Genomic DNA, 24,360 nt, shown 5'->3' with positions numbered 1-24,360 from the left:
TTTTCATGTCGTTACTTTTGTTTTGTTTAATGTTCATTTCATTGTGGCTCATTTAAAAAACAAAAAGACGTCCCAGTCCCTGAGTTGGAGAATCTGTCCCGGCGCTGCTCCTTAAACACTTTGGACACGGTGGAGGGGACATGTCTCTGAGCTCCTGGACCAATCACACGCAGCCCACACACGTTTAAAACAAACTGATGCTCCCACAGGTCAAAGGTCACTGTGTGCTACCACCTCCACACTCTGCTCCCATTAATCTAACACACAGAGAGGAGAGGAGAGGAGAGAGGAGAGGAGGAGAAGAGGGGAGAGGAAGAGGAGAGGAAGAGGAGAGGAGAGAGGAGGAGAGGGAGAGGAGAGGAGGAGGATAGGAGAGAGGAGGAGAGAGGGGACAGGAGAGGGAGAGGAGGATAGGAGAGAGGAGGAGAGAGGGGAGAGGAGAAGAGACGAGAGGGAGAGGAGAGGAAGAGGTTGAGGAAGAGGAGAGGAAGAGGAGAGGAAGAGGAGAGGGAGAGAAAGAGGTTGAGGAAGAGGAGAGGAGAGGAAGAGGAGAGGAGAGAGGGGAGAGGAGAGGAGAGAGGGGAGAGGAGAGGAGAGGGAGAGGGAAGAAGAGAGTAGAGGAAGAGGTTGAGGAAGAGGAGAGGAAGAGGAGAGGGAGAGGAGAGGAAGAGGAGAGGAGAGAAGGGAGAGGAGAGGGAGAGGGAAGAAGAGAGGAGAGGAAGAGGAGAGGAAGAGAAGAGGAAGAGAAGAGGAAGAGGGAGAGGGGAGAAGAGAGGAGAGGAGAGGAAGAGGTAGAGGAGGAGAACAGAGGAGAGGAAGAGGAGAGGGGGAGAGGGGAGGAGAGGGGAGGAGAGGAGAGGAAGAGAGGAGAAGAGAGGAGAGGAGAAGAGAAGAGAGGAGAGGGAGGAGAGGACAGGAGAGAGGAGAGGGGAGGAGGAGAGGAAGAAGAGAGGAGAGGAGGAGAGGAGAGAGGAGGGGAGGAGAGAGGAAAAGGAGAGGAGGAGAAGAGGAGAGAAGGAGAGAAGGAGAGGAAACAGGAGAGCAGAAGTAAAAGAGGGGAGAGAGAGATCGAGGAGAAGAGAAGAGGAGGAGAGCAGAGGGAAAATAGGAGAGAGAGATGGAGGAGAGGAGAGGAGACAGAAAGGGGGGGGGAAGGAAACAGGAGAGCAGAGGGGAGAGAGAGATGGAGAAGATAGAGAGCAGGAAGAAAGAGAGGGGGAACACAGAGGCGAGATGAAGGAGAGGAGGAAAGAGAGAAGAGAGCGAGGGAAGGACATGGGGAGATAATGGACAAAAGAGAGAGGGAGTGAGCTAGGGAAGAAGATGAGAGGAGGAAGAAAGAGAGAAGAGATAGAAAGAGGAGAGAGAGAGGGAACACACAGTTGAGATGGAGGAGAAGATGTAGAGGAGAAGGAGGAGCAAGTCAGAGAAAGAGGTGAGATGGAAGAGAGGCTGGAGACAAAGAAAGGAGAGGTGAGATGGAGGAGAGGATGGAGAGGAGGAGGAGGGAGCAGCCCCAGTGATGGAAGAATACTTTGAAAATGTATGCAGTTACAGAATACTGAATATCTGCAGTAAAATGGATTTTGTAATGTATTCAGTCCAGATAGAGAGATTGAGGCAAGATGAGATGGAGGAGAAGATGGAGAGGATGAGGAGGGAAGAGACAAAGAGGAGAGAGGGAGGAGAGGATGAGGAGGAAAAAGAGAGAGGAGAGAGGCGAGGTGAGATGGAAGTGAGGATGGAGAGGAGGAAAGAGAAAGAAAGAAGAGGTGAGATGGAGAAGAAGATGGAGCGGAGGAAAGAGAGAAGACAAAACGGAGGAGAGGGTGGAGAGGAGAAGGAGGAAAGAGGAGTGATTGAGAAGAGAATGGAGAGGAAGAAAGAGAGGAGAGATGGAACATAGGATTAAAAACAGCTTCATATTTGTTTCACCGTTTGTTATTAGTAACTGTAGCAGAATACAGTTACTCAGTTACAGTTACAGTATTCTCAGTTACTTCCAAACACTGACAACAGCAACTACAAACAACAACAGGACGCTTAAGAGTAACTCACATCACGTACCACCAGAACTAAACCAGGTCTATAACAGGACTATTCCAGGTCTAAAAGTGGACTACATGATCAAACTGAAGAGCTGTCCCACAGTTTGAGAAACACTCGACTATTTGGAAAAAGTCAACAAAGATGTACGACTTTTTCCACATTGTCCTTCGTTTTGTCTTTTCTCTGATCATGTTCTTACCCACCACTACACGGCAACAACATAACATCAGGGCAGGGTAGTACTCAGTTACATATCAGATGTGATTTAGTTTGTCTCATTTTTGTGTCTCATTGAAAACACCAGATTTTGTGTTTTATTTCATGTTTCGATCTTCACGTTCACCAAAATTATAAATCAGATGTTACCTTCAGGCAGATACTCTTTAAGTTACTCTTATTTGAGCAGTACTTTCCCCAAATACTTTTACTCTTAATTGAGTCATTTCTTGAACCACTGATTTGTACTTTTACTTGAAGAACAATATTTGGAAGTATAACGTTTCTCCTTCTTGAGTAAATGTTTTGGCTCCTCTACCACCTCCTCTTCCACTGTCCTCTTAACACTGGTGCTCCTCTTCCACCTCCTCTAACACCTCTTCTTCAACCTCCTCTTCCACTGTCCTCAAACACTGGGGCTCCAAAGCTCTCTCCTCACGCCTCTGCCCGAGCCTGGAGTCGCTAACTAGCCCCTGCTCCCTCCTCCTCCTCCAGGACCCTCTCCTCTTCTACGTCCTGTTCTGTGAAACCCAAACAAACCCAGTCCACAAACCCAGTCCACAAACCCTCTGCGGTCTGCTCCTGCCCCAAACTCCCCGCTTCACGTCTGCGTCAAACATGAACCCCCCGTCCCGAGGTGGCATCCCAGAGGAAGTTTGGTGGTTTTCCAGAACTCTCGACCCACAATGGCGGAGTGTGTGCAGCCGAGCGTCACAATAGTTGCAAAAAACTGATAAATGTGCAAAGAAAGCGACGAATATCAGCTCAAAGTGGCGCTAAAGCGTGTTGGGAACGTGCATCACGCGCAAAAGTGGCATGTTTGGTAATTACTTAGCAACTTTGCGCCGTGGCTAATGAGCAGGCTACAATGCGCACACAAGCTGCTTTAAGCTGGCAAAAAGCAAAGGAAAGCGCGGGGTATGTGGACACAATGGTGCAAAAAGGGAATGGGGAACGAGCATTGTGCGTAAAAGTGGCATGTTTTGCGATTATTTGAGACTTTTGCGCCATGTTGAGCCCCTGACAAAGAGGAGAAACAAAGTAGCCCGCTGCTCCTGGCTGCTCTGCCCGTGTTGGAGGAGTCTTACCTTGGCGATGGCTTTCTTGTAGCGTACGGTGGCCTGTTGGATCAGAGAGTGCACTTTGATATTCCCGTCCCCGCACGGAACCACGACGCGGGTCCGGCCGAAGCACACCGTCACTTTCATGGCTCCCAAACCCGACGGCAGGACGAGGACACGCGGGGACGAAGCACAGGAGCACCGCCGCTGCTGCTTCTGCCGCTGGCGCCGGGGGTCAAATCCGAGCCGAAAACAGGCGCACACATCGGGATAGAGACGCGGTGAGTCCCCCGGGGAGAGCTCCGGGGGTTGAGCTCCAGGGGCCGAGGGTCAGAGGCGGCCCCACGTCTCGCCTCTTGGCCGCATTTGGACGCTGTTTTTCGGACACTGAGTGGACTCCGGTGACCACCTGTTTGTGGAGCTGCTCTGTGCGTGCGCGCGCGAGCCCAATCCTCACGCACTCAGGCACGCGCTCCCGGCTGAGCTCACGCGCGGTCATGTGATGCGTTCAAGTAAACCTCGGGATTCACGCTTTTCAATGTGCAAAAATAAGAACTTTCTTTTTTTTTATTTTTTTTTATTTTATCAAATATCTTTGTGTTTGAACAGGTCGTAATGTTAGGCTCGTTTATCACAATAGGCTACTTTTTCCTGTTCCAATTAACTCTTTTTATGTAATTTTACACATTTAAACAACAAAGGGGAAATACATTCGCCAAATAATTTATGTATTATAAATTATGTCATAATTTATAATACATAAATTGTATAGTACTACATATGAGTATAGTACCTCACATGAAGAGTCGTGCTCTGTAATCATTTGATCTAGAATTACTTCGCTTGTTAGGATTTGTTCCGTTTGTTTGTAAACGCAGCATGTAAGTCTTGTCTCCCTCTAGTGGACCAACTGAGACATGAACACAGACTTCACAACAAAGTTTCACAATGTTTATTGCTGTGTTTCAGATGACATCATAACATTTTATAGTCCATTAATATTTAATACAGATGGGTAAGCTAAAATGAATCCTGTTCTAATGCAAGTTTGTGGTGTAACACAGTGAGTTCTTGGGTCTAGTCCCTCATAGAGGTGATAAGGTTCAGCATTTGCAAATTTACCTTTTTGATATTTCATGACAAAGTACAATGGAATTAATAAAGAAATCTGACTCTTGAGTATGACATCATCACATACAATTTGAAAACCACCAATATTATAATAACAACTCAGTGAGGCTTAGTTTGAAATTGTTTTCAGGTCACATAAAACATGCATAGGCCACGTTTATGTATGTATGTATGTCTTTATTTGATTTATTTATGTATTATTAGTATTATGTGTTGTTATTATTAGTATTATGCGTTGTTATTATTAATATTATTATTATTATTATTATTATTATTATTATTTTATTTTTTATTTATTTATTTATTTATTTTTCTTACACCAAAATTAACCCATGCATTATTCATTATTTGGATTCAAAAATATTTATTAACATCTAGTTTACTCAAATTCAATACAAAAGTGTGAATAAACCAAGCTAAAGGATTTAAGCATGTGAGCGTGTGTGTGTGTGCGTGCATGTGCAGCTGTGCGAGAGCCCTGTCCAGATGTGTTTGAGCTGCAGCTGCTCTGGTCCAGATGTGAAGGGCTGAAATAAAACAGACGTCTGCCATAGAAATATTGGACAATGATCTAATATTAAGTCTATTCAAGACAAATAGAATACACTAAACCAGTGGTTCTTAACCTGGGTTCGATCGAACCCTAGGGGTTCGGTGAGTCAGTCTCAGGGGTTCGGCGGAGGTCACAATAAGTTAATTATTGGAATACATAAGGTTAAAAATTTAAATAATTTCAGTGTGGTAGTATTAAAAAAGGTCATGTCTTTGTGAAAAGGTATGTATGTAATTTGTTGTGAGTTCATGCATTGTATTGGTTTTATTCTTTGAGCACAGTGATGTTAATGTACGAAAAATAATATTTTATTTTTCAATACAGAAGGGTTCGGTGAATGTTCATATGGAACTGGTGGGGTTCAGTACCTCCAACAAGGTTTGTTTTTATTTAATTTACACATTTTCAACCTTCTAAATCTGTAGAGCTGCCGTTGCCGTGGAGATGGTGGAATGTTCATGGTGATGTCACAAACCGCATTGTGACATCACCATGTGAATTATGTAGGCATGAGCACAGCACAGATCAGTTTAAACCAAACCTTTGTCGGAGACGCAGCTCAGAACGAGACAGCGCTTCAACAAACACTTTGAATCTTTCTACTCCACTGAACTCACACAGCTTCAACATGGCTGCCCAAAACTACCTGCCCACGATCAGACAACTGTACGACAAGGCACAGACAATGGGTCTGCCCGTGAACTTCACAGAGTCCACCGTGCTACGGCACTCCCGCACCGTCTTCATCATCCGAGTTTCGGTCGGGAACTTGTGGGCAGAAGAGCGAGGGCCCAACAGGAGGGAGGCTAAGACCCGGGCCTGTGCTCAGGCCCTGAAGGTCCTGGAGATGCACCAGAATAACCACGCCCACTCTAATGGCCGCACCGACACCCGGCGCTACAACCGTCCAGACTTCGGTCTGGACAAAGACCCGTGCACTCGCCTGTCCGAGCTGCTCATGGTCTGGAAACAGCCGCCCGCCCAGTACCGCGTGCTGGAGGTCGCGGAGGTCGGCGCCCAGTGGGCCTTCACCATGGAGGTGTCCCTGGACCAGTACACTGCTGTGGGCAAAGGGGACTCCAAAAAAGAGGCCAGGAGGAGAGCGACCGCAGCTCTGCTCCAGATGATGGGCTACACCGTTAGAGAGGAGGATCTGGTCCCACCTGATCCTCAGACCGCAGCAGAACCTGCTCCTCAAACCACAGCAGAACCTGCACCTGAAATAGAGGATGCTCTGGAGAACCAGCCTCCAAATATAGAAGTGCGAGGGCCCAACAGGAGGGAGGCTAAGACCCGGACCTGTGCCCAGGCCCTGAAGGTCCTGGAGATGCACCAGAATAACCACGCCCATTCTAATGGCCGCACCGACACCCGGCGCTACAACCGTCCAGACTTCGGTCTGGACAAAGACCCGTGCACTCGCCTGTCCGAGCTGCTCATGGTCTGGAAACAGCCGCCAGCTCAGTACCGCGTGCTGGAGGTCGCGGAGGTCGGCGCCCAGTGGGCCTTCACCATGGAGGTGTCCCTGGACCAGTACACTGCTGTGGGCAAAGGGGACTCCAAGAAGGAGGCCAGGAGGAGAGCGACTGCAGCTCTGCTCCAGATGATTGGCTACACCGTTAGAGAGGAGGATCTGGTCCCACCTGATCCTCAGCCCACAGCAGAACCTGCTCCTCAGCCCGCAGCAGAACCTGATCCTCAGCCCGCAGCAGTACCTGCTCCTCAGCCCGCAGCAGAACCTGCTCCTCAGCCCGCAGCAGAACCTGCTCCTCAGGCCGCAGCAGAACCTGCTCCTCAGGCCGCAGCAGAACCTGCTCCTCAGACCGCACCAGAACCTGCTCCTCAGACCGCAGCAGAACCTGCTCCTCAGCCCGCAGCAGAACCTGCTCCTCAGCCCGCAGCAGAACCTGCTCCTCAGCCCGCAGCAGAACCTGCTCCTCAGGCCTCAGCAGAACCTGATCCTCAGGCCGCAGCAGAACCTGATCCTCAGGCCGCAGCAGAACCTGCTCCTCAGACCGCAGCAGAACTTGATCCTCAGACCGCAGCAGAACCTGCTCCTCAGCCTGCAGCAGAGAGACTAATGGAGATCCAAAGATCTAGCAAAATTACAGCAGAGGAGTCAAACCCAGAGATGATGGTGCTCCAAACTGTAGAGGAGCCCAATACAGAGGCGGCGGAGCTCCAAATTGAAGCGGAGCCAAATACAGAGGAGGCAGAGCTCCAAACTGCAGAGGAGCCCTATGCAGAGGAGGTGGAGCTCCAAATTGAGGCAGAGCCAAATACAGAGGAGGTGGAGCTCGAAATTGCAGAGGAGCCCTATACAGAGGAGGCGGAGCTCCAAATTGAAGCGGAGCCAAATACAGAGGAGGCAGAGCTTCAAACTGCAGAGGAGCCCTATACAGAGGAGGTGGAGCTCCAAACTGCAGAGGAGCCAGACTCAGCTCCAGAGCCCACTGCAGCTCCTCAGGCCTCACAGACCCTGGGCTCAGTGGAGAGCCTGGTGGTCCGCGCTCTTGTCAAAAAACTGTTCAAAAAGCTGCCGGACAAAATGAGGTCTCACCACGACAAAGTGGTGGAGACTCTGGAGAAGGCTCTGGACCAGTTCAGAGTCCCAGATGAAGTTCATCTCAAGCCCAAGAACATCAAGAAGCTGGGCAAAGCCGGAGCCAGAGACCTGATCTACGAATACAGCTCTGCCTGGAAGCTCCTGGTGATGGCTTTGGGACCAGAGCCCACAGAGTTCCAGACGGTCACCATGAAACATCTGAACATGCGCCTCAATGCCTTCAAGAACCGGCCCAGAACTGGTCTAACCCGATTCTTTTCACGGTGGGACAAGAAGAGGACCTGTTAGACAGTGCCCGTGTGTTCTTTAGGAGGAGTCACTTCTTTGGGAGGACTCACTGAGAGGACACTTCAACTTAATCCAAAATTCATTTAAAATAAAAACAATAAAAAACCCTTCCCCCCCAAAAAAAAAAAAAAAAATTCATTGTTGTTATGTTCTTTTGTACTTTTCTCTCTTAAAGCAGCACTGCGTAAGATTTCTGGTTTAGAGCACATCACCTGCATGTTTTTTCTTTTAAATATCAACCTGTTTATTAGAAATTTTGACCAAGAGTCTCATAGCAACCAAAGAGTGCAATGCAATACTTTTACTTTTGCTCTTTAAGTACATTTTTAAACAGATACTTAAATACTTTTACTTAAGTTCATTTTTTCATGTGATACTTTTACTTTTACTTGAGTAACTTATTATCTCTGTATGTGTACTTTTACTTAAGAAACAAAATGGAGTACTTAATGTTGCATCTGGGTTTGGATGAACAAAAGAAGAAGAAGATGGTCAAGGTCAAGTAAGAGTCAGGTTGTGGATTTTTTTATTTATTTTTTTTCAGTTAATTTTTCAGTGCAGTAAACACATCCAAATTCATTTTTTGGCTGGCTAAGAAAGTTACGCGATGGAGCTTTAAAGAGTTCTTATTCAGGACTTTATGATGTACAAGGCCATGTTACAAGTCAGATCTATGGAGAGGCGACCCTGCTCACATTATTAATATGTTTTTTAAGATGTTTGTTTAGTACCTAGTCGAGTATCTGAATAAATGCAAAATGTATGAGTTGAATGCCATACTGTGGAACATTCCAGGCATTCCAATCCAGCTAAAAAAGTTATGTGATGTGGCTTTAACTAGTTTTGATTCAATCTGGATGTTATGATGTTCCTCAGATTCCAGACATGCCTTGAACTATCCTGAACACATGTATAAGCTGAAGTCTATGATGTGTGACACAGTTTTGACTTAAACAGGAAATGACATCGCTGCAGACTTCCTGTACAGCACACGTCACCTCAGCAACAGATGGATCCATTCAGATAAACAGATCAGCCCTGGGTCACGCACGGGCAAACCTACACCTGGGTTTGAACACAGACACAGCAGCCCTGGGGCAGACTGACTGAAGTGAGGCTGCCAATCTGCACCATGAGCCCCTCCCACCACCACCGGCACTGACACCACATTCACTCTAGAATTGTCTTGCTTAAAAACACAACAACAACAACACTAGAGACACTGCTGGTCCACTGCAGTCTCCTATCCAAGAACTGACCAGGCCCCGTCCCCTGTCCAGCTCTAAAGGTCAAAGGTCAGGTGGTATGGGCTCCATGAAACTCACCCAACAAAACATTAAGTCCACAAAATAGTTTTTGTTTTATTTTAAGTACTGTCCATTTTATTTATATACACAGAATATTTAAAACGTTTCAAATGTAATTATGTAGCAAACAACGAAGTTAAATCTGTCAACTGGACAACTCTTGTAGGAGTGAAGACGTTTCACTGCTCATCCAAGCTGCTTCTTCAGTTCTGGTCAGAATGCTGGTGGCCACTGCCTTATATCTGTCTGAGGGGAGGGGCTAACTACACTGAAACTGTAAACAGCTGTTGTCTCCAGTTTCAGCTGAGACTACCCTATTCAGCCCTTAACGACCCTGCTATTGTTCTCATTGTTCTGGGTCTGAGGATGGAGTTGTAGATGGGGGAGAGGTTATGTCTCAGGCCCCCATTTCTATTTAAGGAAGGATTCTCTTTCCTAACAAAAATAGCTTCTTTAACTCCTCTCTCAAACCATTTCTTTTCTCTGGCTAAGATCTTAAACTCACTGTCTTCAAAGGAGTGGTTAGTGGCTTTGAGATGGAGATGTACAGCAGACTGGGGTCCAGAGCAACTCTCCCGCCGGTGTTGGTACATCCTCTTATGGAGCAGCTGTTTAGTTTCTCCAATGTAACGCTCACTTCACTCTTCACTACACTGAATGGAGTAGACTACATTACTTTGTTTATGGCTCAGGGTTTTGTCCTTAGGGTCCTTAGGGTCTACACAGACAAATGTAATTGTTTTTTATTTTTAAATATATTTCAGTGGTCCTTAACATGGGTTCGATCGAACCCTAGGGGTTCGGTGAGTCAGTCTCAGGGGTTTGGCGGAGGTCAAGACATGCACCAGACTCATATGATTTGCGGACTGCGAGCGTCTCCAGACGTCGGCCATGTCCCAATTCAACAAATGCACCCTTTGCTGTGCTTATCGAAGTATCCGCCCGACCCGTTCGAACGGCATAAAAACATAAAACGACACAAAAACGAAGAAAAGGAACAGACTTTGCTGTGAAAATGACATGAGAGTGGCACTTGCCAAGGGGAAGCCCTGCATTTCTGAACTGGTCTCTCAAAAGGCAACAGCAGAAGTCACACTGATTTGCAGTAAATACTCATTATTATTCTAGCCTGATGGAAATTAGGTGATGGGTGTGTGTTAAAATGTTAAAAATAATAAATAGCATAAATACAATAAGTTAATTATTGGAATACATAAGGTTAAAAATTAAAATCATTTCAGTGTGGTAGAATTAAAAAAAGTCATATCTTTGTGAAAAGGTATGTATGTCATTTGTTGTGAGTTTATACATTGTATTGGTTTTATTCTTTGAACACAGTGATGTTAATGCACGGTTCATTTTGTGCACCAGTAAAACAAACATATGTGTTGAATTTTAAAAAAAATTATATTTTATTTTTCAATACAGAAGGGTTCGGTGAATGTTCATATGGAACTGGTGGGGTTCAGTACCTCCAACAAGGTTAAGAACCACTGCACTAAACCTTTTATCATCCAATATAAGCCGTGTAATCAATGAGTCCACCTCGTTATCTGTTTTATGTGGCTGAGCTCTTGTGGCTGCAGACAGTAATTACACTACATGACAGAAAATGAGACAAACTCAAAACATTTACAAGTTTAGACAAAAGAATGTGGTGTCCCTCTCGCCGCGTGGAGGAAGGAATCTACAAAAGTCAAAGCAAAAATGTTGTTTCCCTTCATTTTTATCAGTGACAACGCCCACACTCACTGCATTTATCCAACCAGCAGACAAAAAGAGTAGAGAAGACAAAAACTGTACCCACGTAAGAGTGACATCACTTCAAAATAATGCTACTCAAGTAGAAGTACAAAGTAATAGTCCAAAGTAAAAATAAATAAATAAATAAATACTCAAATAAGAGTAACTATCGGGACGTAACATCTGATTTCTAATTGTCATAAATGTGAAGGACACACAGAGATACAGGAGGATGGCAGAGTAGAGATATAGGGTGGTTTAGACCTGGTTTAGTCCTGGTCGGTTCTGGTTAAGTCCTGGTGTAGTTCTGGTGTAGTCCTGGTTTAATCCTGGTTTAGACCTAGTTTAGTCCTGGTTTAGTCCTGGGTTAGTCCTGGTTTAGTTCTGGTGTAGTCCTAGTTTAGTCCTGTTTTAGACCTAGCTTAGTCCTGGTTTAGACCTAGTTTAGTCCTTGTTTAGTCCTGGTTTAGTTCTGGTGTAGTCCTGGTTTAGTCCTAGTTTAGTTCTTGTTTAGACCTAGTATAGTCCCGGTTTAGCCCTGGTTTAGTCCTGGTTTAGTCCTGGTTTAGTCCTGGTTTAGACCTAGTTTAGTCCTGGTTTAGACCTAGTTTAGTCCTGTTTTAGACCTAGTTTAGTCCTGGTTTAGACCTAGTTTAGTCCTTGTTTAGTCCTGGTTTAGTCCTGGTTTAGACCTAGTCTAGTCCTGTTTTAGACCTAGTTTAGTCCTGTTTTAGACCTAGTTTAGTCCTGTTTTAGACCTAGTTTAGTCCTGGTTTAGACCTAGTTTAGTCCTTGTTTAGTCCTGGTTTAGTCCTGGTTTAGTCCTGGTTTAGACCTAGTTTAGTCCTGTTTTAGACCTAGTTTAGTCCTGTTTTAGACCTAGTTTAGTCCTGGTTTAGACCTAGTTTAGTCCTTGTTTAGTCCTGGTTTGGTATTGTTTTAGACACACAGAGGTACACTGGAGGATGGGAGGGCATCTGACACAGTTGCAACATAAGTTCATAAAAGTGTGTCACATAATAGCGCTGATATTATTTTCCAGAGCAGTGTCACGTGGTTGGACGTTTCATAGCGTTTGTCTCTTAAAACGATGCGTAAAGCGCCGTTTTCAAATCTCGTTATTCCACATGATTTGCGCTGTTCCTCTAAATCGCCAGCAGATGGCGCCGTCTGGCCGTGTAAACTGGGTCGGAGGTGGAGGTGGAGGTCAGTCTCTGGAGTCAAAGTCTGTTTGCTCTCGATAAAATAATAATAAATTAAATAATACATTTAAAAAAAAAAAAAAAAAAAAAAAAAAAAAGGTTTGTTTACGCTCGATCTTACGTCATCTGCACGTATTTCAAAACTTACCACACACGTGATTTCAAGTATATCTTTCAAAATCATTACACAATAGGTCAACTTTACGTTCTTTATCACAAGATTAATTACACAAAGAATAAAAGTCTGACATGTGAACGTTAGATCATGCAGAATCTAAAAATAAAAGCGTCAAATGCACAAATGTAGTTCATTTTGGGGCAGAGTTGGTGAGGCGGTGTTTACGTCATCCGCACTGACGCAGAAGTCACGCACACCTTACGCACCGCGCGGACTGATGGGAAAAGGTGAGAATTTTGTGCATTTCAGCTTTTTAACTAATTAACTAATTTTTTTTATTTTACAAGACCAGTCAAGGATTAGATTCGGTGTAATTCAATAAAATGGAGAAGTGTCAAACATTCATAAACAGAACAAAATGAGCACAACTCATTTAGAGCAGCGAGGATAAGATTTAAAGCTTTTCTGTTCTTGTTGGAGATAGTTTTGTATCACTTTATATATTCAACAAAATACATGAAAAAGGCAGCACAGGCAGGTCTAGTCTCTCCACTTACACAAATGTAAACAATATTATATCATGACAAGTTCATCCATGAAATAAATGAACATGTGGAAAAGCACATTCACAGTTTTCCAGCAGAGATAGTTTTGTACACTGACCCAAAATGTATTAGAACAAGTACATTTATAAAACATGTTCAGTAGTTTTATTCTCTGTAAAACAAAACGGCTCCGAAGTGAAACCATTTATGTACAAAATGTGCCACAGGATAAATACTCAAATAATTTTAAAATGTGTTTCTTTCATTTTGGTGCAGGGAGATATGACAGATACAAAGTCAAAGGTTTCTTTCTGAAGCAGTGTTCCAGGTCATGTGTTGTGTTGGTGCTAAAGTTACTGAGTCTGTTCCGGTTAAATGCCTGGGTGACCTGTTTGGGCCTACATGACCCGTTTGTTGTTCTTTTCTCCTGTAAATGAGCGTGGTTGATAGTTACAGTGGGAGTCTTTGTTGTAACAGGTGTAAAATCTAAGGTACTTTGGATATGTCTAAAAAGAGGACTGTGATCTAAGCATAACCATTAACTTTTACCATATTTCTCTAAAAGATGTCACATGGTCAGAGACATTCATGTGTACTTAACAAATCATATATAAACCAAAGTCCACTCTCACACCAGTCTGATCTGGATGAGGACTTGTTGTGATCCGTTCTTACTCTTTTCATAACACAGGTTTATGTGGAGAGAAACTGTGAGCTGCATTTGAACCACGGCTCTGTTAAAATCACTGGATGTTGTTTTGCTGTTTAGACCTGAGTCTCAAGTTGGATTAGTGGCCACTCTTTTGGTGCTACAATGAAAAAAAAATCCCTCCTGTCCAGAAAGGATTTTTCCCACAGAGCGCAATGTGATCACTAACTGCTCGTGTTCGACTGACAGGGACCGACAGGGATCTTACAGCTTTCAAAAAGGTCAGATTTTTACATATCAGATCATAAACTTAGAGTAACCCATAGTACAGAATGTCCAGCCCCGGCAGATGTGCGTCAAGAACAGAGTCATATTTTTAATGTTCAGTTTGACATGTTGATAATTGGGCTTTTTGTATTTATACTTTATCTACTGCTCATGTTCTACCAAAACTCATGTGAACTAATCTGGAAAAAATATGTTCCATTTTAGGTCATAAATTCTTCTTTGAAACTAAAAGCCATCAAGTAAACTGATAATTATGAATGGTTGTGTCCATATGTTGCGTTAAGACAAACACAGTCTCATTCTGCATAAACACAGAGCACTGCAGTGTTTTAGGTGAGTGTTCGTGTTCATCATTTAGAGCCAGATGCCCTGAGAGAGACAGATAGAGTCCTGCATTATTAGGACACAAATACACCAGTATAAGTCAATTTAAACACTTTCTGGCCTTGTTTTTACATCATCACAAAATGGCCGCTGCTTTTTCCACGTCAACAGAGCTCACGTTCTATCTAGGCCTTAAATACATCATAATATCAGGTTTCATCAGGTGTTATTAGTGTTGTCACGATACTAAAATGTCAAACTCATTTTCAGTACAAAGGAATAGACAATAGAGTGTGATTTTTCAACTTTAAATGGTAGTACTTTCTCGTTAGTATCTGATTTTTTTCTACTATTGAGAACTCTGGGTTTTATTCGCACTGCTGACCTTGAGCAGGATAATCACAGTATTATCCAGTTCTTTTTGTGCTCTTATAAAAGACCCAAGGCTGAGACGTCACAGGGCCAAACTCTGCAGCTTCATTCAAAAATCATGATTTTTCTTTTCAAAACATCTGCGTCGCTTTCAGATATGTGACTCACCGAATCCGCCGCAGCTTTGTCTAGAACACAGTAAAAAGACAGTGGACAGTACAAAACAGTACTGCACTTTTTATGATAAAGTCAAGGGTGAATTCATCATCAGTGACTTAAAGTGCTATTTGGGGTATTTTCTGTTTCCAGGGCAACAAAAGACTGGAACAGCTGTTGTGGTTAATACTCTTACTACTCCTCCTACTGCTCCTGCTCCTACTACTACTACTATTACTACACAACCATCAGTATACAACTACAACACTAACTGGTACTAGTTGGGTACCACTGACTTAAGGTTAAGATACACTGTGGGAAATGTCCTCTGCTTTTGACCTGTCTCTGGGTTAAACCTGTGAGGAGCAGTGGGACCGTCTCCAGATCTTGAGCAGGTCTAGTTTCTGCTGGTTGAAGTCATAAAAATTACCATGGTAACACTTTCATAGACCCTTGTACTTTTGTCCAAGTCCGATTGTGTCAAAATATAGCTCCCGTCCCACTCCCCTCCTCTCTCTATATTCTCTCTCTCCCCTCTCTTCTCCTCTCCTCCTTGCCTCTCTATTACCCTCTCTCTCCCCCTCTCTCAGTCTGCCCCCTCTCTCCCCCTTCTTCTCTCTCCCTCTCTTCTCACTCCCTCTCTCTTTCCTTCTCTCCCCCTACCTCTCACCCTCTCTCTGCCCCCTCTCTCCTCTCTCTCCCCTTCTCCTCCTCACTTCCCTCTCTCTCTCTTTCCCTCTCTCTCCCCTTCCCTCTTCCTCCCCTTTGCCTTCCTCTCTCACCTTCTTTCTCCCTCTGCCCCACTCTCTCCTCCCTTTCTTCTCTCCCCTCCCTCCCTCCTCTCTTTCTCCCCCTACCTCTCTCTCTATCCCTTCCCCCCTCCCTCTTCTGCCCCTTTACCCCCCTCTCTTTCTCTCTGTGCCCCCTCCCTATCCCCCTCCCTCTCTCCCTCTTTCCCCTCCCTCTCTCTGCCCTCTCTCCCCCTCCCTCTCTTCTTCTCCCCCCTTCTCTCTGCCCCCTCCCTCCTCTCTTTTTCCCCCTCTCTCTCGCTGCGCCCCCCCCCCCTCTCTCTCTGCCCTCTCTCCCCTCTCTCTCTGCCCCCTCCCTCCCTCCCTCCCTCCCCCACCTCTCTCTCTCTCTCTCTCTCTGTGAGTGTCTCAGTTCTCTCTGGGACACAGATCCTCTTGTTTGTTTCAGTTGCGTCACTGCGGCTAAAAATACTCCTCCCTCCCCCCTCCTCCCATCCTCCCTCTCTCCTGTTGCACCGTGCTCGCATCTAGACCTGACAAATGACTAAACTTGGGATAAACTAGGTCCAAACCAGGATTAAACCCGGATTAAACCCGGACTAAACTAGAACTAAGCCATACCGCCTGGAGGAGTTCATCCAAGGTAAGTCCTCTGTGCGTAAAATGGAATAGAGCTGTTTAAAAAATGAACCAAAGACATGTGGATATTTTAGTTTTGGAGACTTAAATTAACTGTTGAAACGAATTAATTCCTCCTATAATCCGTCAGGTATTTAATATTAGGCAACATCTATGAAACTGTTGTGTCCTGTGTGTTTTTGTTCTCGCTCTGACGTCACGATGACATCAGTGAGCGAGTGCGTAACGAGCGCGCAGAGGAGGTGACGCGCAGAGGACGCACACGAGCAGAGCGGAGAGGCGCGGTCAGGAGGCGCACACGGGTGTCACAGCAGTGGAAGAAGAGCGGCAGAAGAGCGCCAGAAGAGCGGCAGCGCGTATACCGGAGTGCACGAGCCGAGGCTGGATTATTGGAGCCAGACACCGGACATGGCGGTGACCGGAGACGAGACTGAATCAGGTGAGTGCCAGAGGATTTTTTTTTTATCACCCTTAATGTAAAATTTCAGATGCTAAACTTATCGAGACAAGTCCCTGCAGCATCTCTCCAGCTCTGATCCCGCTAGTTTGTCACAGAATGAAGCAGTACGCAAAGACAACGCGTAAAGATGAACTTGTTTTACGCGCAATGGGCTCAAGTTTGGACGCAGACTTCGTTATCGATAAAAAAACAAAAAACAAGTGTCCGTCCAGATAGCGTCCAGGGCAGAGAGCCAAAATGTGTAATCATAACAGTGCGACCTTAGGATATGAGAATCATCTGGTTTGTGAAAGTTGGACAGAATCATATTTGAAAGATGTTTATGATCAGTGAATATGAACGAGTGTGTGCCCCGTCTACAGCATCAGGTGGTTGGAGTGAGTCAAAAGCAGAACCAGGACTAGACCAGGGGCCAGTCAGGTCTAAACAAGGTCTAAAGCAGGACTAAACCAGGACAAAACCAGGATTAAACTAAGAGGAAACCAGGTCTAAACCAAGACCTACACAGGACTAAACCAGGTGCCAGCCAGATCTAAACCAGGACTATACCAGGACTAGACAAGAGCAAGGCGAAAGCAGGGCTAAACCAGAACTAAACCAGGACAAAACCAAGACTAAACCAGGACAAAACCAAGACTAAACCAGGACAAAACCAGGATTAAACCAAGAGTAAACCAGTTCTAAACCAAGACCAAAACAGGACTAAACCAGATCCCAGCCAGATCTAAACCAGGACTAAACCGGGACTAAACTAAGACTAAACCAGGTCTAAAGCAATACTCAAACAGGACTAAACATGGACTAAACCAGGACTAAAACAGCTCTAAACCAGGATTTAACTTGGACTAGGCACCTATGGCATTAGTGCAGCAGCGTGTTTCAGTCTTTCTTGTATTTTTGTGATGCATGTAAATATTTAACCTCCAACATTTGAAATATCTGAAGCTTTCTAAACAGTTTCTGAAGGGACTTTCTTCTGAGCATCATTAAAAAGAACCAATGAAACAGGACTATATTTAGCTACAGGCTTCATGTCGTGGTATTGGACAGAACGCAGTGCACTGTAAACTGTTGCCTGCAGATCAGCTGAAGGAGAGAGGAGGGAGGAGACAAGGAGAGAGGAGGGAGGAGACATGTGAGGAGCTAGGAGGGAGGAGCTAGGAGGCAGGCTTTGACGTCAGCGAGTTTCCTGGAACAGCCGTGAGGAGGGAGGAGAGGAGACAAGGACGCAGTCACGGACGTCAGCGCTGCTCTGTGTTATCTGACCAATGAGAGAGGGAGGGGTGAAAGAAGAAGGGAAGGAGAGAGGGAGAAAGGAGAGTGAGAGAGAGAGAAAGGGGGGTTGAAGAAAGAGAGAAAGGAGAGAGAGAGAGAAAGGGGGTGAAAAAGGAGAGAAAGGGGGTGAGAGAGAGAAAGGGGGGTGAGAGAGAGAGAAAGGAGAAAGAGAGATAGAAAGGGGGGTTAGAGAGAGAGAGAAAGGAGAGAGATAGAAAGGGGGATTGGAGAGAGAAAGGAGAGAGAGAGAGAAAGGGGGGTTGGAGATGAGAGAGAAAGGTGAGAGAGAAATGGGGGTGAGAGAGAGAGAGAGAAAGGAGAGAGAGAAAGGGGGGTTGGAGAGAGAAAAGGGAGGGTGAGAGAGAGAGAAAGGGGGGTGGGATAGAGAGATAGAAAGGGGGGTTGGAGAGAGAGAAGGGGGGGTGAGAGAGAGAAAGGGGGGTGAGATAGAGATAGAGAAAGGGGGGTGGGATAGAGAGATAGAAAGGGGGGTTGGAGAGAGAGAAGGGGGGGTGAGAGAGAGAAAGGGGGGTGAGATAGAGATAGAGAAAGGGGGGTGGGATAGAGAGATAGAAAGGGGGTTGGAGAGAGAGAAGGGGGGTGAGAGAGAGAGAAAGGGGGGTGAGATAGAGAGAGACATAAAGAGAGATGGAGAGAGAGAAAGAAAGTGGAGAGGGGGTGAAAGAGAGAAAGGAGAGAGAAAGAAGAGATGGGGGGAGAGAGAAGAGGAGAGGGTGAGAGGGGATGGGAGAGTAGAGACAGAAAGGGTGAGAGGGAAAGGGGGGCAGAAAATCCTTTTTGTAGAGGAGAGAAGTTGAGGGCGGATAGCTCTTTGTGTCAGATGCCCTCCCATCGTCCTATTTGTGGGTTTCAATTTCCTGTTTTATGCAACATTTTGACCTTTTTAAAGCCACAGAATGTAACTTTTTAACCATATAAAAGACTAACATAAAATCACTGAAAAACATGAGTCTTTTACAGTGAGCGGGCTTGCATCTCCACAAACCTGACTCTTATTTGGCCTCTTGCTTGTTTCCATGCAGGAAAGTTACGTACTGTTCCTTTTAAAGTGATACTATAGATTTGGTTTAAAATTGTTGATGGTTTTGGCAGTGGTCCTAATTTGTCGTCACTCCCCTGGATACAGACACGAGTGTAACTGCAGACACTCTGCGGCGCTCAAAGGGTTAAAGTCAGGGACCAAACAGGAAGCAGCAGATCTGTGACTCCACATGACGTCAGCCCCAACAATAACAACAAGAGTGTGAAAACAGGGCTCTTTAAAGCTACAGCCTGGAACTTTTACTGACAAACAACTGAGATAAACCAGGACCAAAACAAGACTGAAGCAGGACTAAACCAGGACTAAACCAGGACTAAACCAGGACTAAAACAGGACTAAAACAGGACTAAAACAGGACTAAAACAGGAGAAAAACAGGACTGAAGCAGGACTGAACCAGGACTAAAACAGGACTAAAACAGGAGAAAAACAGGACTGAAGCAAGACTGAAGCAGGACTAAACCAGGAGAAAAACAGGACTGAAACAGGACTGAACCAGGACTAAAACAGGACTAACCCAGAACTGAACCGGGACTAAAACAGGGCTAAATCAGAACTTACCCACGAATAAATCAGGCACTAAACAAGGACTAAACCAGGGCTAAACCTAAAACCAGGGATACATCTGAACTAAACAAGGACTAGGACTAAACCAACTGACTGAACTAGACCTAAACCAGAACTTAAACAGGTCTAAACCAGGATTAAACGAGACCTAAATGAGGTCTAAACCAGGACTGAACCAGGACTAAACCGGGTTTAAACCAGGACTCCAGCCTGAACACACAGGCTGCTTGTGTTCAGTCTCATGGTGTGTTAACTGTGTCTTTGGCTTCAGTAAACAGCACTTTTCTAAATGACAGTTTGGAGCATTACTCACATAATTGTAGGTCTTAATATGACAATAATTACACATCTGATAAGCTCAGATGCCCTACCTGGTCTGTGGTTGGAGTTGGTAACATGAAGTGTCTTGCCCGACAGTATAAAAGCAGGAATTAGAGCTAAGCATTTGGCATTTGGCAGAGTATATAGATGTCATTTTCACTGTGCAAATTTAAAACCACTTCACATCTGCAAGAGACTGAAATCTGAACTTTAAACTAATCCAAGAATCACATGCATTTCAGAACATGTTTGTAGAGGTGTAATCTACAGGGTTAGCAGCTTTTATACACAATAAGACTCCATAGAGACACAGGGAGGGCATCTGACGCACAGGGAGGAAATCTGACACACACAAGAAGAGCATCTGACACATGGGAGTGCATTTGTGGGAGGGCATCTGACACACAGGGACATTTCAGAACATGTTTGTAGTGATCTAAACTACAGAGTTAGCAGCTTTTACTCAGAATAAAACCCCATGGACACACAGGGGAGGGCATCTGACACACAGGGACACTCATATCATATATTTTTATTGAACAATGATCATTCTTTTAGTGACATAAACCTCTTTTCTCCTCTAACGATGATGTCACCCTGTGTAGGTAACTCGATGATGTCATGCCTCCCTCACCGCGCTGATTCATTTCTCTGGAACATGAGACAGGTTTTGTCATCTACCCCTCTTTTACTGTGAGAGCTTGTCTTGTGAAAGGTCCAAAACTCGCTTCAAAAACAGGGACAGAGACAGAGGCACATTGTGTTACGAGAGCCCGGGTCTGATCAATGTTTTTCAGATCTAGTTATGCAATCTGAGCACCAAAATATTTACACATCACAAAGTCTGCAGTTCTTTAGGTATTGTAAGGTCCTCACCCTCCCTGTGTTGTGCCAGATGCCCTCCCTGTTTCTCCTTTGTGTCTTACTCTGTGGAAAAGCTGTTAACCCTGTAGCTTAAACCTCTACAAACATGGGATTGTTGGATGAGTTTAAAGTTCAATTTTCAGTCTTTGCTCAGTGACATGTTTTAAAGCTACATTATGTAACTTTTCTGGTGGAAGGGGAATTGAGATGTTGATGCTTTTTGCTCAGAATGTTCCACAGTACGGTGTTAAGCGTATCTATTTGCAGGTGTTTTTTATTGCTTAGAAATGTCTTGAAAAACATGTGTTGCTACTGTAATAGAATCCGTTGCTCCACAGATCTGACCTGTAACTTAGCCTAGTGCTTGTCTCCATCTCCATGGCGATATATCTGTGTATTAATCTGATTTGAATCGTGGTCGTTCCTGGATTTAAACACAATAACTGACTGTCTCTTGTCTCTCTGTGTCCTCAGCGGCCACTGGAGATATCCCGGCTTACCAGCTGAGGGCGCCAAACCACAGCCTGGCGCAGAGCCTGGTGATGGCGGCATCTCCGAGCTCCCAGAATCCTTCAGGGCACTCGGAGGAGGTAACCAGGAAGAGGGAGGTGCGCCTCATGAAGAACAGGTGAGGCGTTTCTTTAGTAACTACACCCAGGGAAAACCTGATGAATATTCTTAAATTCACGTTTAATGCATGAGTGGATCAGACCAATCACAGAGCAGCATTATGGTGAGGGCGGAGCCAAAGGTGGCGGCGAACTGATTCCTACTTCTTAAATGTTTATCACAGATCTAAGCACGATCACACTGAGATTTATTCACTAAAGGGAGAAATAGGGCAGTAGTTTTATTGTGATCCTGGCTATAACCTGTTTTTCCTGTTTTTTCTCAGAGAAGCGGCTCGGGAATGTCGCCGGAAAAAGAAGGAGTACGTCAAGTGTTTGGAAAACCGAGTGGCCGTGTTAGAAAACCAGAACAAGACTCTGATCGAGGAGCTGAAGGCTCTCAAAGACATTTACTGCCACAAACCCGAGTGAACCAATCAGAAACCTGCCCTGCTTTGACCTCACGCCGCAGCAGCCAATCACAGCGCGGCACCCAGAGGAAGAGGAAGTGCGGCGCTTCCTGTGCACAGCTGACAAATCCGGAAGGGTTTTTTTTTTTAGACTGCATTCCTCCATGTCACCGTCCAAATGTTTCCTTCAAATTTAGTTTCACTGAAGCATAAAAAGGGACAAACTTGAAAAATGGTTAAATATAATGTGTTTTTTAAGAGTGTTGGTAAATGTCTTATTTATTTGTTACAAGAATTTAAACACGATGCAACTGGATGGCACACCAACATGAATGTAAAAGATCTCTTGTGTACCTTAAAGATGCACTGTGTAACTTTTCTGTCAGAATGCTTGAGATACTTATACTTACGACATACATGTTTTTTTGCAATTAAGACCTTTTATATCTGATGGAACTGACTTAAAACTCCGGCCTTTAACTCAACCTGAGTTTCACTGAGTCCAACCCCAGAGAGAGGAGTTTTAGAGTGAAACTACCCGACTCTTGTTTACAGCTAACGTTATCATGGGTCATAGCAAAACAAAAAATCAATTCTCTCAGCTGCTTTATATCTGTCTGAACTACACTGAAGCTAACACACATGATCGTTTAGAGTTTCAGTTTGTTAGCGTCGTTCAATAGACTTAGCTAAGTGTGAACTGTGTCTGAGTCATGTTTAGCGTAGTCATTCAAACCCCTAATGAGTGATTTCACACCTATTAACACACAGGGTATCACTGTTGTTTTCCTTGTTTAGATTTAGGTCTGAGGATGGAGCTATAAATAGGAGACAGATTATTGTCTTTCCTAACAAAAATTGACTCTTTTTTGACTCTCCTCTCTCAAACTATTTCTTTTCTTCACTTTTAAACCTTCGTCCAGTTGATAGACTTGATTTTTTTTCTTCTTAAGTCCCTGATTAGCATTTGATCGTGTTGTGGTCTTTGTCCGCGGGTTCAAAATGCTTCTGTAAACAGCCGGTGCTAATGCTAATGCTAATCAGGTACTTACCAACGCGACATGTGAGACGGTCAATACTCTCCAATAGCACTCCCGGAAGAACGAGGCACTACACTGTCTTATCTTACATTCATTTAACTACAGGGGTTTGTTGTGACATACCTTAAAAAACACGTATTCTGACTGTGAACAGGGGTCGTATCTCCGCAGATCTGACCTGTAACTCGGTCTGGCGGTGTCAGCTTTTTGGATATAACTTAAATGTCAGCAGAAAAGTTACGTAGTGCACCTTTAAATCCCCATAACTTTCTAAACTTAACCTTTTAACCACAGTATAATGTCAATCACTCATCAAAACAGCCGGAGTGTGTTTCATTCACACGGTTGAGTCATTTTGCACGCTAAGAACATGTTAGCATTCAACACGATGCTCGCAGCTACTGTTTTTAGCCTCATTTAGTCTGGCTTGCACTCCTCTTTGTTGCCAGCAGAGGGCGCAGGGACTATTGAGCTGTTTTATATGCATTGGAATCAGATGGAAATACCTTCACTTCACCCCTTCACGTGTTAAATGCAGATGATTATGTACAAAAGCAGATTAATTATGCACAAAATGAGAGATTTTTTCATATAAATATTCGAATGGGATCTCGGTCACCATAGTAACCATTAAAACGTGCTCTATTTTACTACTACAGACTATTCTCTTATCGTAAAAGTGCATCTATTTTCAGCTTAGGCTAACACAAAATGCATGGATCTCTATATTTTGTCTAATACACAAAGTCTCATGGGATTGACGGAAAACTGCTGTAAATATGGCTCTGTTTCAGGGGCGTTGTGATGAAAAACATTACGAAAATATAACTGTTTGTGCGTTTGGTTTGGGTTAGTTTAAATGTAACGTTTGCATAGGTTTGGGGTCGTTTCTGTAACTGTAGACGCTCTTTGCCCACTGCATATTTTGCTTTTAGTGTTTTGTAAAAGTCTCTTCTTCTCTTTTGTTGTGAACAAAAATAAAATCATGTGAACAAAACCGGATTGTGCCGCTCACATCGTCTCTAAAACAAATGTATTTTAAACGGGCACATTTATACAGCGCTTTTCTACCTTCAAGCACGCAAGACTTTACAGCTCTACCAACGATGTTCATGTTCAGAGCGGGATTTAAACCGGTAACCTTACGATCAGAGGACGAGCTACTACTACTAATAATAATAATGCATGGGTTTAGTGGTTTTCAATGTCATGACACCCATAGTTCTTCACAGTGCACTATTCTCCACACTCCAGACTATTGTGGCCACAGCTGCCCTGGGCCAGACTGACTGAAGCGAGTCTACCATTCTGCGCCATCAGCCACCTCCCACCACTGACACTCACACACTTCTTTCTAAGCTTTAACTTAACCTGAGTTTTACTGAGTCTAACCCCAGAGAGAGGAGTTTTAGAGTGAAACTACACAGCTCTTGTTTACAGCTAAGGTCATCATGGGTCATAGCGAAACAAAAAATCAATTCTCTCAGCTGCTTTATATCTGTCTGAACTACACTGAAGCTAACACACATGATCGTTTAGAGTTTCAGTTTGTTAGCGTCGTTCAATAGACTTAGCTAAGTGTGAACTCTGAGTCATGTTTAGCGTAGTCATTCAAGCCCCTAATGAGTGATTTCACACCTATTAACACACAGACTATCCTAGTATGTTAATCTATTCATTTTAGTATCGATTATTATCTGCTTTTCAATACTTTTGCCATCCTATTCTCAAGCTTTTCAAACCAAATAGACCTAAGAAATACCTAAGGAAACATTTGTCCAGTAGATCTAAACCTGG

The 24,360-nt window shown here is 44.4% G+C and overlaps 2 protein-coding genes across 12 annotated transcripts in view; one reads left to right on the top strand and one right to left on the bottom strand.

Annotated features, from left to right (window-relative positions):
- LOC117385136 (partitioning defective 3 homolog) overlaps window positions 1–3,813 on the bottom strand; it is a 172,278-nt gene extending 168,465 nt beyond the window's left edge. For 5 of the 10 annotated variants that reach the window (XM_055228780.1, XM_055228785.1, XM_033982413.2 and 2 more), the window contains exon 1: window positions 3,354–3,804. In XM_055228780.1, the coding sequence (XP_055084755.1) occupies window positions 3,354–3,473 (120 nt within the window). In that variant the 5' untranslated portion in view covers window positions 3,474–3,804. Of the gene's footprint in view, window positions 1–3,353 lie in introns of all 10 variants that reach the window. The other 5 variants (XM_055228782.1, XM_055228778.1, XM_055228783.1 and 2 more) reach the window with 2 other exon arrangements.
- An 8,632-nt stretch (window positions 3,814–12,445) lies between these two features.
- On the top strand, window positions 12,446–23,560 carry crema (cAMP responsive element modulator a). Of its 2 annotated transcripts, none has more exons than XM_055228798.1 (4): window positions 12,446–12,521; window positions 16,168–16,395; window positions 20,980–21,133; window positions 21,401–23,560. In XM_055228798.1, the coding sequence occupies exons 2-4, from the start codon at window positions 16,365–16,367 to the stop codon at window positions 21,543–21,545; spliced, it is 330 nt and encodes a 109-aa protein (XP_055084773.1). In that variant the 5' UTR covers window positions 12,446–12,521; window positions 16,168–16,364; the 3' UTR covers window positions 21,546–23,560. The 2 variants fall into 2 exon arrangements, with proteins under 2 accessions (XP_055084773.1, XP_033838322.1); XM_033982431.2 differs by lacking the exon at window positions 12,446–12,521 and adding an exon at window positions 15,745–15,960.
- The last annotated feature ends 800 nt before the right edge of the window (window positions 23,561–24,360 follow it).

The sequence above is a fragment of the Periophthalmus magnuspinnatus genome, chromosome 17, assembly GCF_009829125.3.
Source record: "Periophthalmus magnuspinnatus isolate fPerMag1 chromosome 17, fPerMag1.2.pri, whole genome shotgun sequence".
In the NCBI taxonomy this organism is placed as follows: Eukaryota; Metazoa; Chordata; class Actinopteri; order Gobiiformes; family Gobiidae; genus Periophthalmus; species Periophthalmus magnuspinnatus.
The sequence above is the reverse complement of the archived record's forward strand: the minus strand, read 5'-3'. Positions and strand labels throughout refer to the sequence as shown.

What these genes read in the sequence shown, in the direction of transcription:
- crema (XM_055228798.1), top strand. Translation starts at nt 16,365, where the DNA reads ATGGCGGTGACCGGAGACGAGACTGAATCAG. An exon ending in CGGAGACGAGACTGAATCAG is followed by an intron (nt 16,396 to 20,979) that starts GTGAGTGCCAGA and finishes CTGTGTCCTCAG; the next exon opens with CGGCCACTGGAGATATCCCG. An exon ending in GTGCGCCTCATGAAGAACAG is followed by an intron (nt 21,134 to 21,400) that starts GTGAGGCGTTTC and finishes GTTTTTTCTCAG; the next exon opens with AGAAGCGGCTCGGGAATGTC.